Source organism: Fulmarus glacialis, unplaced genomic scaffold, assembly GCF_000690835.1.
Source record: "Fulmarus glacialis isolate BGI_N327 unplaced genomic scaffold, ASM69083v1 scaffold6230, whole genome shotgun sequence".
Lineage (NCBI taxonomy): Eukaryota > Metazoa > Chordata > Aves > Procellariiformes > Procellariidae > Fulmarus > Fulmarus glacialis.
In genome coordinates this window covers 100,333-117,454 of record NW_009188303.1, presented here as the reverse complement: position 1 = coordinate 117,454, position 17,122 = coordinate 100,333, and the positions used below count along the sequence as shown (strand labels likewise).

General features: G+C 37.3%; 1 protein-coding gene across 1 annotated transcript in view; it reads right to left on the bottom strand.

The window, feature by feature from the left end:
- ERC1 (ELKS/RAB6-interacting/CAST family member 1) overlaps nt 1-17,122 on the bottom strand; it is a gene marked incomplete at its 5' end in the record, with an annotated part of 203,483 nt that overhangs the window by 89,282 nt on the left and 97,079 nt on the right. Inside the window, one exon of the mRNA XM_009578108.1 lies at nt 9,924-10,084. Within this exon, the coding sequence (XP_009576403.1) occupies nt 9,924-10,084 (161 nt within the window). The remainder of the gene's footprint in view (nt 1-9,923; nt 10,085-17,122) is intronic.

Genomic DNA, 17,122 nt, shown 5'->3' with positions numbered 1-17,122 from the left:
TTTAAATTAACATCTCCTAGTTAAATTAATCTAGTTTTTCAAACTCCAAACCAAAGCCCTCACTAACAATGGGAATCTAGCAAGCAAGACAAATCCAAAGATCAGCTTAGCAAAAGAGAACAGCACTAAAGTGGTAAGATAAGCATACTCAATTTTATGTAGACATATAATAAAGAAAAAATGAGGATGTAGAAAGGATCTGTATGAGAACATGCTAGAAGAGAGAAATAAATGAAGTAGTATGTATCTTATATGTACAACATTTCCTATTAAACATTTGTATCTCAAACATTAAGATATTTAAAAACTTACAAACCTAGTATCTTCAGATTTTAATTCCTGACATCATTGAAGTTCTGTGGCCACGGGTGAACGAGTCACTTCATGTTTTTGTTTTCAGTTTACTCCTTTGAAGAACAATAGTACTTCTCCGTTTTTTAAAAAAGGAAGACTTTGACATGTAAGATCTTTCAATGAAAAGAACTAAACTGCAAAGTACTATTATTAATAGTTGCATTATTAATATTTTTGAAGAAAATGTGGCTAGCTGAGGTCATAAAGGCTTTCTCCAAATATCAGAAGATATCCTTGGCATTCTTTATAACCTAACCAGACCTAACCCTTTCAGATTTCCTGTCTATTGAGGACTTGAAAGGCAGCAAGAATTTTGCAGCTACCTTGAACCAACAAACGGAACAATGTTTACTTCTTTCAATTAAAAAAAAAAAAGTTTCCTTTGCATGAAGAATACTCAGAATGGATTACCTCCTAGAGAAAAATTTCTCTTTAGAAGTTGAATCTGCAAGCCAAAGTCAGTATTAACACAGAGAACCGAGCCCACATAATATGTAGAACAAGCTCATGCATATAATATATATATTTTTACACGATACATTTTTGGTTCTTACACACATTCATTAAGGGAAGTATATGATCTGTGCTGAAAAACCACAAAAGCTGCAAGGTAACACCCTCCCTATCCTCAATTTCATCTAAACTACACCCAAAGCACGTTCAACTATATTCAAGCTATTTGTGATATGTTGGTGTAATTTGTCTGTAAAAAACCTCTAGGAAACAGTATTCTACAGCCTCTCTAGAATCCCTCTTCACTTTATCGAGATAATTTTAAATTCTCATCTTGGTCTCCAAAATACCTGAACACCCACCATGGCATTTTGGCAATACATACCTTTTGGCTTGTTAGCCACTTCATTAATGGACATTTTGAACAGTAGCAGACTTAGGAGACCTCTAAGGAAACCATATAACACAGGTTTCCATTTTGACAATGAACTATTAATTATTTTCCAGCTACCTGCTTATTAGCTTTATAGTAGTTTAATCAGTAATATAATCCCTACTTTGCTGATGAGACAGTTCTGTGAAACAATGACAGAAATCCTCCTGAGATCAAAACATATTGTATCTACTGTATTACTATGACTTGGCACATGGGGACACCTGGTTAATTTGTCATGATTTAGTCTCAACAAATTTAGGTTATCTGTTACTTAACACTTTACTATTTTCTAAGCATTTACAAATAATATTTTTTATCATTTACTCCAATAACTTTCTAAGAATGAAGATAGGCTAATGAAATCCTTGGCTGCTCAAAGCTATTTGCAGTAGTCATCTTTTCACAACAGCATCGGTGGCCTTATATCTTTATTCATGAAATTAAACTAAATGATCAAACTAGTTGATTCTTAGATTGTACAGCAAATACCAGTTACATCATTTAGTTTAACCTCATATGCAAAGCTTGATTCCTAGATTACACAGTGGAAATAAACTAGTGTGATCCTTTAGTTTTCAATGTTTTCTTGATGGCAATTTTAAAGCTGTAAAATGCTAGCCTACTGAAAAAGAACTATGGGTTTACAGAAAGCTATAGCCATATCTATTTAGTGCTTGAGGAAGGGCTATAAAAGGGGCTTTAGGGAACACCAAATATGACATTGTGTCAAATAATTTTTCAGTCTTCCCTACAATCCTATACATACTAGCCCTTAGTATCCTGTAATCTGCATAAACTGTAACACTAGGTATTGGACTGGGGAGAAGTGACTCAATAGCAATGACAGGGTTATACCTTAAAGAAAGACACTTTTAGGGTGCTTAGTGTCATCTTTTAGGATTTCTAAATTAACAGTTCTGGTCAATTTTCATGTTTTTAACTGCTGTAATATGTAGTCCCTTGTGCTGCACACAAGATACCACCAGACAAACCAACAACTCCCGAATCCTCTCACAGTGGAGTTTTCTCAGAAATTCCACAAACTTGCAGATGGTGTTTTTTATTTTGCCTAAAAGAACTCGAAAGTACTGTTTGGGAAGGGAGGAATACAAAAAGATATACTGAATATTCCCATACAGTATAAAGACAAAGATTGTAGGGGCTGCCAACAACTTGACTCATTTCTCCAATTTTTCTTACACAACTCCCACTTGTTGTCCTCCAGGATTGTAGGAAAGCAATTACTTGCTTCAGAGGTTATTTCTGTAATTAAAGCAAATTGACCTGATTTTCAAAAAAGGAGTTTCTGTTCAACTCCAGAAAATAGTCTGAAGTTAGACTTTGCCTTACCTACTTCCCGCAAAGCTACAGTGTTATTTTAAAAACAATAAAAGAATGACTCGCATAGGCACAGTGGCCACATGAGCACATCTAACCTTTGAGATTTCCCTCCTTGTATTTTGAACTATGTTGAGGATGTCCGGATGGGATTTACAATGGCTCAAAGCTACTATTGTTCACACTACATTAAATCTAGAATATATGCAATGAGATACCATAATATTTTCACTTGGAACTTCTATTAACCCACAACTTGACTGTATCTAATGAAATATGTAGTGCTCACAAAGTTGATTTATATGCATCACTATTTACAGCGCACATTTATAAAAGAGGAAAAAGCACCCTAAGGAACCCACGGTTCTTTTGACTTTAACAGAAAGTAAAAAGTGCCTGATTTGGTTTAGCTCAGTAACACCCCTGAAAGCCCCAGAATCTTACAGTGGATTAGGGATGGCGACAGGAATCACTGATGCAGCTGAAACAGCTAGCATAGGAAATGTACTGTTGCTACCAATCCTGAGCCAAAACACTGCTGCATATTTTAGAACAAAAATCACAGTCATATTTATGTTTGTTGTGTATATATGTATATAGAAACAATAAAAAAGGCATGCTGAAGACCTAGAAATCTATTTTTGCCAGTGTTGTTCTAGAAATAAGTGGAGTGGAGGACTCATACACCCAAGGGAAAATTACACAGATTCTCTTGAACAGATAAACCTTTACTTCTGACAGAACTTCCGAATGTATTTAATTACACAAAGCATACGTTAGAATATAGTAGAACAACAGTGTTTTGTACTGGAAACGGCATACAGAATTAGCTAGCAGAAGGCAGTATATTGGTGCCCTTAGAGCTATCTTACAATCTGTTTTATACATTAGTCAAAATAAAAGCATCACTCTCTCCATTCCTCTACCAGTTTAACATGGGTTAGCTGAGTAATTATTTCTAGAAAAAAGCACAATTCTTGTTATTCTTTTAGATAAGATGATGTGCATCCAGTTATGGTAAAACCAAACTTTTCCCAAAGCAACGCCCTTTGGGCAGTAAAGAACATGGGGCATTAATGACTTCCAAGAAATTATCTTGTGCTGCACCTGCTCTCTAAGTGTGTTTGCAATAATGAACTAGCAAACTTGAGAAAAGACAAGAAAGGTATTCATCACTAGTGCTAGGACTGTGTAAGCCTAAAAAAAAAATACATTTTAGTACTCTGTGTATGCATGCCAAGATCTTTACTGATGAGATCTTTCACGGCAATTTCTGTAAGAATGCTGTAATCTATTAATAGAAAAGAAAAGCATAACAAAACCTGTGCATTCTTAACACTGAGGCAATATGCTATGTTTTTCACATTCTCACTTGAAAGAGGTCTTATTTCGTTTCACCATCTAGAAAACTACGTTCCAAGAACTAGTGAAGGGATCACTTACACTAAAACCCAGTCCCCGGAAAACATATCCAGAAGGAAAAAAAAATCTCCCATGGAAAGGCATGGAAACAAGAGCACAGTGTAGCTAAATTCTCAGGAAGTTAATGACTGGACCTCCTTTTCCCAACTCCTCCCTACAACATTAATAGTCTTAGCAATTACTGAGTGGAACAAACCCCTTTAACACCACCTGGTGCACTTTTCAGCAGTTGGTCTTGCTTCCAGGCCTGTCATGGCTCATTAAAATAGTACAGTACTTTCTCTCTACAAGACTGTTCTTGGGGACCATAGAATTCAAGATAAAATGAGATATGGAGGTTTTATCACAAGACAGAAAGGGACTGTGACATATCGTGCCAAGATTTTAGTATCTGAAAACGCCACAGAAGAAAAAGCTTTTCAAGGAAGGTAAAGAGTAAAACCAAATCAGTTTCAAAAGATAAATATAACTTCCCAATACTGAAAGAAACAGCATAAACCACAACAATCTAATTCTGTGTGTGCTCATATGGGGCACCTTATTTACATAGGCTTCGCTAAAGGTCCCGCTTCTTTGCTTTGCAGTTTATTCTTCCGGTGAAACTTTGAGATTCAAGTTTAATAGCGCTCTCACCTACATGAATCATTTGATCAACCAGTTTTGTACTGCTGCCCACAAACAGGCTAAGCTTTTCTGCTTATTTCCATGATTCAGGACATCGAGTATCCGTTGCCCTGAAAACGAAGCGGCAGGCTGTCTCTAATGCTGCCACGACAGTGAGTGTCTCAGAGCGCTCGAAGGCTCATCGACAGCGCAGGAGGACAGAAAGGATAACAGGCTTCATTCCTTAATTGCCAAGAGAGAAAAAGTGCAAAAGAGATTATGTTTTCTCTCAAGCTTTCACCTGAATTAAAAAATAAGAGCAGAAGCTACCAAATTTGAAGGTAACCAAGATCTACAATTACGTTTATGAAAAACCTAATGTTTTATTACAGTGAGGAGTTAAAAAAAATAATTTTCCTGGCCTTTCAATAAACTTTAGCCATAAAAAGCACACAATATATCTACACGCTGTATTTCAGCTTTTCTGTTGGATTCTGTGTGATTCACTTGGAGATTAACAGCAGTTCCAAGATCAGTTTATTTCCAATTATTTAAACAGTAATGTCTGTATTGTCCAATAATCAGAAATGGATAATTTTTCACATTTCAGACTACTGCAACTGAACTTTTTACAACTTAAATGTCAAAATCTAATTGGGTGACCATATACAATTAAAATAAACATATATAATGATATATTTTATGCTTGAAAATTAAAAAGGACAGAACAATGGTAATAGGATATTGTTGTGTTCGTTTTCACTGTGTGCCCTGAAAAAGACATTTTAAAGAAAAAAAATCTAAGCTTATAGAAGAAAAAAGGGACTGACGCACATGCACTTGTTCAGCTTTGCCCCAGACAGTCAATCCTACGGACATGGAGTGCCCCCTGTGGGATTTTAGCTTATTTAATTTCACACAAAGTAATTATAGGAGGTGCTTTGGTACCATTACTGCAATCACATGATGGCCTGATATACAAAGTGGCCCATAGACCTTACAGTCCAGTTCAATATGATGAAGAGTTTGCATTGGGCCTAGAAAACCACACCTTGCAGATGCAAGCTTAATATACTACTGCTTTATAGCACTGACAACAAATGTGAAGTGCCTTCAAACTACAGAGACAATTGTTTACACATGTAGAACATACATGTACTTCTGCAACTAGGAATCACTTTTCCTCTGAAGAACTGTTGTTAAACCATAAACCACAATTTCTCTAATGACAAAAAAAAATTCTTTAATTTCCAAGAAGACAATTTCTGATAAGTTGATGGACATTGTCTTTTTTTTTTTTTTTTTTGGCTGGTTCTGTTCACCATGGGTGCACATAGCCTGAAATATTTTTCTTTGGTTAAATTGTTTGCTGTGTTTGAAATTACTTCACACCTCATTTTGGATCAACTGAAATTACTTTTCTGGCAAATAAACTATCTGCCAATTAATCAGTTTCTTTTGGACTACTTTCAATTTCAACCTCATACTCATACCTCCAGACAATACTGCTTTATTGCTGAGAGGATAAACTTTTCAGAAGTTATCAACCTCAGCTTCCACTGACTTCATTTTCAGTTGTGAGTGTTCACGTGCGCGTGTTTGTACTTTCTTATCTGATAGACAGAAAATGAACACGTGGACTTATCAACCATCTACCAAATATTTTTAAGTGAATTGCATATCACGCAGGAAAACTGTAGCAGAATTAAGGATGAACAGTCTTCCTCCATAGCACTGCCCAGGTTGGCATCTTACTTTTAATAGTAGCCCTCATGTAGCTCTCAGCAGGCCTTCCAACTCCCAGACAAAATAAGGAAGGAATACAATAAACAGCTTCATTAAGCTACACAGGCCTCGTTCATCTGTGATCACTGCTTACGCTCTGTATCAAATGAAACACTTATCTGTGTGATGTAATACTTATCTGTATTTATGTAATTAGAGACTACTGTAATAAATATTCAAAAGACCACTCACATAAAGTCACACAAGAAATCAAAAGACATTTTTTGGCAGCTTGATTTCGAAACATAAATTATGTTCTATTATAACAATTCATTTGTCTGTAATATCCTTGATTATTTTTAAAGAAAAAAGAGGATAGTAAATTATTCTTGGACAAGTAATAATCTTTCTGTTATGTGCCAGCAGGATGAAGGATTCAACTCTGAAGCGCCAATTACATTATGTAAGTCTGCACCCCTTGAATTATAGGGCTAGCAGCAATTGCAATTAGCAAAAGAAGGCATAATTCAGGAAAGGGCTGTTGGACAGTTTTCCAGGCCTGAAAGAACAGATTGAGAAATGCTCCAACTGGGACTTTTCAACCCTGAAGCAGATGACTAGGAAGAATCTTCTGGTCCTTCTGACGGCAACAAAAGGCCTGCCTAGATTTTTTTTTTTAAAAAAAAAAAAAAAAAAAAGAAATCTCTTCTCTACATGCAGACATGGTGTCTGTTCCCCTTCCCTATAAGTGCACTGTCCGCTGCTACAGTTTTGGCAATTGCATGAGCTCGGCCCCAGATTAGACTGTTTGTGCTCAGTTATTTTCACACACTGCCAAAATTTGCTGACAACACCAGTAGAAAAAAAAGGGAAAGGAAAACTGGTGATTTTCAACAGTTTATAACTCAGCTCAGCCTAAGCAGGTTTTTATGGGACAAAGAACAGAGATTTCTCTGTAGACAGCACTTTATTCCTGCCTAATTTAAAAGATTTGCTGTGAATGATGGAAACATTAGAACTTCTTAAAGGAAACATAACAAAACAAAAATCCTAGCGGTTCACTAGTATTTTTTTACAGTAGATCATGTTTGGTGATATAAATAGAGAGACCATTATCTACCTCTCTCATAATTATTTACAACAAAGTTTTTTTTTAAAGAAAATGAAAATATTAAGACTTAAAGGAAGAGGGCTTCAAAATACATAGTATTTCTTTAAGGAGTGAAATTTCTCCCTTGGAATAATTCACACTTGTGCTATTCTAGTGCCACAGTATTCCCTAAGGAGCGTGAAATGATCTTCTCAGGGTTACAGAGTCAGTAGTAAACACAAGTTCTACTCTAAGAAACAGTATTTTAAATATATATTTTCATTAACATAATATCTAACAACTTCCTATTAAAACCCAGGAGTAACCTTCTGGAGTCTTCTTGTTGCTTTAACACTTTTTTTCAGTCCATATCTAGAATCTCCTACAGCAGCATTTCCTAAGCTATTTTTCTTGTATGCTCCCCTGCCCCATTAGCTGACTGCAGGGCCAGGCTGTTAAACTTACACCTCTATCAACTCTTAAATATAATCAGTACTGCTTTTGAGCACCTCAAACTTTTCCCAGGGAAGTATGCCCTAAAACTTGGGAAACAATATTGTTTTACTTTATCTTGGAACAGTATCTGTACAACAGCTATTGTTTTCCGTTAAGGATACCAAAACCAGCTAACTGCTTCACAAAATTGCCCATTCATTCAGTTACCGTTATTTTTAAGTTGAAATAGTAGGAAACATTTTAACAACATTAAAAACTTTTTGCAAAACTGGAAAACAGATGAGAAGAGTGCTTTTCATAAAAGGCATAGGCTGGGAAAGTAGGGCAACAAAGAACATAACAGGAGTTTCTGTATATAAATACAAGATATTTAATTGACTGGGAGTCCTCAGCAGAGACTTGTTTGCAACAGAGCCTCATGGTGAGGGTGAGTTTTTGAAGTTTGGAGCAGCTTTGGCAGCTTTATAGAACTTTAAGGCAGACCAGCTATGACTAAAACATGCTCAGCTAGTTAACTATACAAACGTAACGTTTTTTCCATCTTTCTCTCCATGTGCTGACAGCATTACCATTCTCTCCAGTATTCTTCATCCTTCTGAGGCACAATGGATCTACCAGTTTATGCAGTTCCTGATACTACATTTCAGTACAACAACTTTCCAACAATAACTTACTCAGCTAAGAGAGGTCATCATTTAAAAGAAGGGAGTAGTTATATTAAAGGCTCTAGAGCTACACAATTCCAAATACATTTCAGGATATACTGTACACTACGTGTATATTTTAATGAGAAGGTTTGGCAGAGCAGTTTGGCAAAAGAAAGTACTGCCAAGTGATTGGATATGGGATATATCTCCAGTTGCTTTGGATTCCCACATCACCTTAAGAGCTATTCTTCCCATCCCCCAATACACCAACTTTCAAGGCAGTCAAATTTATAGCTCAATAAAATTTTTTATTAAAAATAAAAAGTGCGGCTTTTAAGTACTGCAGTCTTCCAGCGTCCTTATGCCAGGTCTAGATCAGACTGTTGTAGCTGAATATGAAGCTGGGGAGGCTTGGCCCACTTTATACAGCACTCCTAAGTTAGAGTTTCAAGATCTAAGCCACCTCTCTTTCCAGTTTGTAACAGCTGTTTTTCTATCCTTTCATTAGGAAAAAAAAAAAAAAAAAAAAGAAAAGGAAAGAGGCTAGCGTAGAAAAGTTAAATAAATAAATAATGGCTCACAAAACCACAGTGGAGGAACCACTGCTGGTCCTGCCAATAAAAATGTTCCTTCTCTTCAGGGCTGGCTAAACAACTGAAAGTGTTTCTAATGAACTGCTGGCAGCACTATCCATCATTGCACTAAATGGATTCATGTCTCCCTAAACTAAGGATAACTATTTATCTATAATGCACAGTCAGAAATTAGGAAGTGTTTAAGCCTTAGAAGTCTAATTCCTCACTGCTCCCCACCTCCTCAAAACTTGGTTTATTCAGGCCTTCTTATGTAAAGATGACAAGAGAAGTCTGACTGATAGAGAATTTCAAACTCTGTTCCAGTGCTAATGAATCATCCGTATGAGTTTGAAAAATACCTTAGCAGACCAGACATCTGCAATCTGATTTTAGCATTACAACTACCTGATATTATGTTTATCTCTTCCCTCTTTCCTTTTTGTCATTTGCTATACTGACTTGTGTCTCACCTTAAAGTAGATTATAGGCTACCCAAAGCAAGATGGCACATTCATAAGACACACAAAATAATTGAGTCCCAATAATTGTTTAAGATCCTTGAAGATGCTGTTGTCCAAATAATAGTAGTCTACTGCAAATGATGAGAAGGAAGAAATGTTTTTGAGCTCTAAAGAAAGCGTGAAAGTAATGTAGGTAATCCCTGGTCAGAAGTCTTTTCTGAAGGCTTGACTGATTACATATACATATACATATAACTGCTATCTACAGAGACATATTCCTACAGTGGCTGTCTTTAGAACACCAGAGGAGAATTCAGAGATATCAATAAAACATGCTTACAAATAATGGAAAGAAACACTTACTTCATCTCCAGGACTTCCTCCAAATGTTTCCTTCTTTCAGCTCGTAGGTTGGTCAAATGGGTTTCCTTCTCAGCCAAAGACTGTTGTGTAGAGGACAATTTTGCTTTCATCGACTCCAGCTCCTGCTTAACCTTCTCCATGGCCATCATCAGCTCTTCTACCTAAAACATTTTCGGGGAAGACAGGAGGAGAGAAAAATAGTGTAATGTGATCAACTGGAACTTACTAAACGTCATAACTAAATTGGAGCACAAAGGTTAGCAGTGCATGTACACTGCATAACACTTCTGTAGACTGGAAGCATCATCTAGTGCTGTGGACAGGACACCTACACTTGACTGAAGCAACATTACAGTCTGTGAATTAACATAGTCTGGTCACTGGAAGGTTACCATTACAGTACGAAATTACAAATCTTCAACTCTTCAGTACTTCTATTTTAGAAAATGTACCACAAGGTAAAAGGATATATATATTAAAATTAGCCCACAAAAATGCTACGTATTAAATAGAATACATCGATAATACACCAGAAATATAAAAAACTTTCTCTGTAAATGACGTCAAAATAAAAACGACATATCCACTTTAAGAATGAAGGTAATGTTTCTGAAACAGGGAGAGGACTGGGTTCCCATGAAGATGTTAGTAAGGCTACTTCCCTCAAAATATCTGTTGAACAATGCTTATAGGCACGTTTTGTGATTTAGCAACATAAAGGCATTCAGAGAGTTGCTGATGGCAGACAGGTACAGCAGAACAATGCTCATAGCTTCGGCAAATGGGAAAGTTTCAGAATTAATATGACTGTATATTCTAGCATAGATATTACACAAATGAACATAGTCATATTTTACTCTGCACTTGGAGCAGGTTCTGTCTCAGCTAGAATTTATCACTAATTAACATGCAAACCCACAATAAATGCTCAAGTATAGTTACATATAACATACAAAAACTTCTGGATATTCTTTTAATAATTTATGATGATGCTTGATGGCACACATTACTTTCACTGACTTCTTCCATATAGATTTTCTCTTTCTATCACAACCAAGTGTTCATAAACAATTTTATAGTGTGCTTCAAATGGGAGAAGCTCTGATGCTACTGTTGCACATAATCAAGCATTTGTATAAATTTAGTCTGACAATACAGCACTGCATTGCATTTATATCCCTGCATAACAATCAACTTGTGCTCCGTTCTGGAAGTGAATTACCGAAATTACATTAAGCTCAATTTCTACTTACATGTTTTTACAAAGAGAGTTGGGCATATCACTCGCTATACAGGTGCTGGAGGATGGAAGGTATGGAACACACCACCCCTTGCTTTAATAAATCCTGTACTCCTAAAGGCAAAGCTAATGACTCAGGACAAACACGGATAACAGGATTGGTTTTCATCCTCAATCAGTGATAGAGCAAGAAACATTGCAATTCAGAATTAGCAGATTTATAAAAATCTAGCATAGACATTGTGCAGTGCTTACTGCAGAAAGCCTGTCTACTTCCACTCAAATGCAGCTGACAACAAGCATTCTTCTTATGCCTAGCAAATTAAGAAAAACTTAAAATATGCAATTATCAAAAACTATTCAAAATGTACAGCCAATAATTCATCCAGTAATCAATAGACCAAAGGAGAATTTCAGTGACACATAGTCCAAACTGGCTAGCATGCGTATAATAACCAAACTTTTCCTGTCTTATTAGTGTTCAGTGTGCAAAACAAGATCAGAAACTCTGTCAATTTTTAAAACAAAAAGAAAACTCCATAACATGCAATAGAGAAATATATCAGAAAAGAATGCAAAGAAAAACTGCAGAAAGAATGAATAGCAAAAATACTAGTAGGATGGAAACTGATGCCTAGAAACAGAAAAATAGCAACATGCTGGGGAAGTGAAGGTGTACTAGTGTATCAGCTTCCAGTACATCAGTTTCTACTTCCTTTGGGTGGATCAGAATTACCTACACAAACATTTTCCTTTAAACTGAGAAGAAAAGAGGCACACAAACTACAAAACCCTCTGCTTACAACAAAACAACCTCAAATAAACAAGCCCCCAGCCAACTGCAACAATCAAAACAGCTCGTGTCAATCTGTTAGTTGCCAAGATAAAACAATCTTTGAAGCAACATCTTTTCCATAATCAGGTTTGAAAGATTTCTGACATCCTTCATTCCATTTCCAGTCATCAAGGTTTGCGGTGCTCACGCGGAAGAGCTGGTTTGCTTGATGCAGATCTGTAGCATAAAAACTCCATGCTGTTACAAAGACACAACGAGGTACTTTATCTTTTTCTCATTGCTCCATTTGGTAATTCTTTTAATTCTAAGGTTATATTCTGTATTTTTGCAGGTTAACAGAAAATTGATCTAATCAGGTATTAGGAATGGCTGGAATGCAAGTGGCTTTTAAACTGTGCCAACAACTTAGTTCACGGAACTGCCATTACCTTCCACCCTCTCCAGCAAGTACCATTTGTCATGCGGTTGACTAAAGACAAAATTCACCAAAATAGTGATGACTGTGCTCACAATAAAGACTTCATTGTTCAGATTCATCAAGTTATAGATATTCCATGGGAGCATTTCAATTAAATTTCTACAAAACAAAACATTTCATTTGGCAGCTTATGAATCTTAGTGCAGACCTGTCTGTCTACGTCGCAGTAAGCAGTCCTGTGAGAAATGATACAGGAATATTCACTGGAAGCAAACTGCTTGCAAAGCATATCTAATTCAGCCTATACAAAAAACTTCAAATCTACCCTTGGGTTTTTTTTCCCTGAGAGCAGCTAATTATATAATAAAGAAAAAATATTTGCCAAGAACCAGAGTTCTTGGCACGCTGAGACATTTTCAGAGACAGGCTGTTGACATTTTCAAATTAACTGTAGGTAAGCTCGTGCCCTGTCAGTTACAACTAGAAAGTTTCCACTTCAGAAGGTGTTAAGAGTGCACTCTTACTCCTCTTTTCTCTCTGCTCAAATGATAGTATATAAAGCAGAGTATATCTCCGACTATCCATGACTTACCCTTCTTCATGTATTCTGAGCAGAATGGATCTGCAGAGAACTTAAATGAAGACTATTTTTTCATTGCTTTTAGGCCCTAAGTGACCTGAGCAGGTAACAGCTTATCTTTAAGGAAGAACATGAAGCTGAATGAAGTTTCCATCAGAGGAGAGAGTTCCTGAGAGACTGAACAAACTATGTGAAATAGGGCAAACGATGTCAATCAGATCAGTACAGGATTGACAGTAACAGGAAAGGGAAACGTGAACATAGGACAAATTTTTTACATAGTATTACATCTCCTTAGAAAGCATGAAAGCAAGGGGGAGAGAAAAGGCAGTACAACAGGAGAAGTTTATCTACCATGTCAATGGCAGCCTGTAAAGAAATAGAAGAAATGATGTAATACAGAAAAAAATCAAGCCCTTTTCAGGAGACTATCTACCATCTTAACCTCCCCGCTCCTACAAACTCTAATTTCAGGTTCCTCTGGTGCAGCTGCCAATCAGAAAAGAGGCTGTTGCATAGACATACAGTTACCACATTATCTCCAAAGTATGTAGTGTTGCTGGTAAGCTTTTCTGGCCATTGGGTAATGTGAAGCCAGTGATTTCTGAAGACCTTGGTCAAGTTCTGGAAAAGTCAGTAAAGAGACAGTAAAATTGAGAAAGGGACTGGATATGCAAAATATTAATGAGGCTGGGGATCCTACCAACCTCCATACTAGCTGCTGGAAAGATTACTGGTGATCAGGATAGGCAAGCTCAAATTCCCACCTTTTATGCAAGGAGAACTAAGGCACTACTGAAAATTTCTGAGACACAGTAGATATTTCAGGCCAGGAAGAAGGCTACATCAACTGATGTGGTTGGTATTGGTTGCCTTTTAAAATTGGACGCCCAAAGACTCCAATACCTAAGGTCAATCCAGACAGACAGGCTAACTAAAGCAGCCTCAGGATCCCCAAACGCTTCAGCGTGTTTAAATTGCAATGTAGTGGCAGCTACCTTTTTCTTCCCATTGTGAACTTTATCCTCAGTGATGAAGGATCACCTGAGGAGGACTTTTCTATTGCACAGAAAATTGAAAAAGGCCTCCATAGCCCTCTCAGGAAGATGGCTCTGGAGCTTAATTTTTTGCTTACACTTTGTGAGAGCAGCAGAGCAATTTTGGGCCATCATCCAAGCAACAAATGCATCATGAATGCTAGCAACATGATGTAATTCACTACAGTGGTACTGTGCAAATATAAAGAGGCAATGGACAAAGTCATCAATATGGCAAAATTCTATGAACTTGAAAAAGATTTGCAGTGGCAGAAGATCTGTTCTGAAATGGTGATCCATGCAATCCACTTTTAAATGCTATGTGCATATAAAGAGAGAGGAAAAAGCTAAAGAACGCCCTCCACAGACACTGCAAAGGAAAATTTTCCATTCTTAAGGACAGGACATGAATGCACCCATAGTTCAAATGTATATGACTGGCTTAAATAATATTTATTAAGGATAGCAAATCACTGGTACACTATATAAAAAAATTTCTATGTTAATGTTAGATAAGACTCTTCCCTGCCTGATATTAACAATTCTCTCTTTGCAGAAGAGACTGTATTTCTCTCCGTTATTAATTTTTTCAGAGAACCAAGGAATGGTTGGGTTGGAAGGGACCTTTAAAGATCATCTAGTCCAATCCCCTTGCCATGGGCAGGGACATCTTTCACTAGATCAGGTTGTTCAAATCCCTGTCCAATCTGACCTTGAAGACTTCCAATGATGGGGTATCTGCAACTTCTCTGGGCAACCTGTCCCCCAGTGTCTTGCCACCCTCATCGTAAAAAATTTCCTCCTTATGTGCAGTCGAAATCTAACTTCTTCTGGTTTAAAAACACTGTCCCTTATCCTGTCACTACAGGCCTTGGTAAAAAGTATCTCTCCGTCGTTCTTATAAGACCCTTTATACATTGAAAGGCCGCAATGAGGTCTCCCCGGAGCCTTCTCTTCTCCAGGCTGAACAACCCCAACTCTCTCAGCCTTTCTTCATAGGAGAGGTGTTCCATCCCCCTGATCATTTTCATGGCCCTCCTCTGGACCCGCTCCAACAGGTCCATGTCTTTCTTGTGCTGAGGGTTCCAGAGCCGGACACAGTACTCCAGGTGGGGTCTCACCAGAGCAGAGTAGAGGGGCAGAATCGCCTCCCTCGACCTGCTGGCCGCGCTTCTTTTGATGCAGCCCAGGATACGGTTGGTCTTCTGGGCTGCGAACGCACATTGCCGGCTCATGTCCAGTTTTTCATCCACCAGTACTCCCAAGTCCTTCTTGGCAGGGCTGCTCTCAATCCCTTCAACACCCAGCCTGTATTGATACTGGGGGTTGCCCCGACCCAGGTGCAGGACCTTGCACTTGGCCTTGTTGAACCTCATGAGGTTTTTCACTGATTCAGCTAAAGTTTCAACCGTCCAGATGGTCCAAGGTATCTGTTAGTCTTGTTATTTTTCTTCCTCATTCTTTTTTTTTCTTTTAATCAAGCAAAAAAGACTGCATATCAGTCCACAATTAAAAGTCTCAAAGGGCATGACAAAGGGACTTGACTGTTACACTAAAAACCCTATTCCTAAACTGGAGATACAGTACTTTACGTGCAGAGATACATGGGAAGCTTATAGTTTAATGTTTAATTACACATCTGAAAACAGACACATTTTTATGTTTCTGACTGAAGGAAAGAAATTATATTTCTTTCAGTATACATACAGACACAGTGGGTTATGGAATAGCTGTTTATATTCATTATTGTGTCTCAGAAGTTCCAGACGGAATACAAAATGATGAAATTTTAGAGAATAGAGATACAAATACCAACACGAACAATTCATTTTCCATGAGCATTGTATAAATCAATCACTAGAGATCTTATTTTCAAAACCACCTCAGCAGGCTAACTTGTATATTTAAAATTATTGGCTTTCTGAACATAGATCTTTCTTGTGTAAACAAGAAATTAGCATTTCAAGACAAAATGTACTAGAAATCTGTACTTTTGCCCAAAATGAATTAGGCCAACAAAACAAAAAGTCTTGCATTACAAGTCAGTAGTAAGAACGCTACAAAAAAAAAAATTAACATTTCTCAAAGTGTCACTCACTCTCTCAGAGGACAGTCTCCTACTTTTCTACAGCTCTTGAGTTTTTAAACTATTTTTCATTTCACTGTGTACATTACTGAAATGATAAAGGGACTGCAAATTTCTGCATTATCTTTTACTTAGTTGAACCGATTAGACTGCAGGACAGAGAGAAGGGAAAGAAATAGACATGAAAAGAAAGACAAAGACAAGAGTTCTGGCTCCATGCAAACTTGTTTGGATCCCAGAAAACTTTCCCAGAACAGATGTTAAGACATGGAAAAAGCACAGGCCAGACTTGGGACTTAAGTATGTAATTTAACTGCCTCAAGTAACATATTACAGGGAGAAAGCATTGAGTCTGACATAACTTGGATTGCCAGCAGGACCAGATGGTTTGCTTAAATCACAAGCTAATAAACCTTTACACAAAATAAGAGGGAAATGAATTATGGTTTCATCATAGCCCCATTTTCGTTAAAGCAGTAGGGTGGCTTTAGGTACTCTTAAAGACTATATCCAAGATGCTTAAGTAAATTCTTGGCTATTCTGAACTAAGGGAACAACTTTCAAATTCTTATAGATATTGGGAAAGCAGTCAGGCGTAGCTTTTTGAGAGCTAAAAATATCAGAGGAGAACGAGAGAAATAAGTAAGCAGTAACAAGAAAAACCTCCCCCTCTCTCCCCCCCCAATAAAATTAAAATGTAATTTCTGGTTTGTAAGGTAAGGACAGCCCTCAACTAGGAGAACAGCTGAAAGCTCTGCCACACTGACAGCAGAAGGGTATAAAGCAGAAAGGCTCTGCCCCATCACACAAGCTGGAGCTCTGGCTCCAATTCAAGCCCCTCTTATTCAGCACCAGTGCATGAGTATGCATACGCCTGTAGGTGGACAGAGGAATGCATCATGGCTACTGGATTCTCTACTATGACAACATGATCACCACTAGTCCTTTTGAAGCAGATACATAAGGGGTGAAGATCCTTTACCTTCATTTTTATTCTGTAATTATAGGCACTATAGAGATACCCTAAGTTGAACAGATGTTC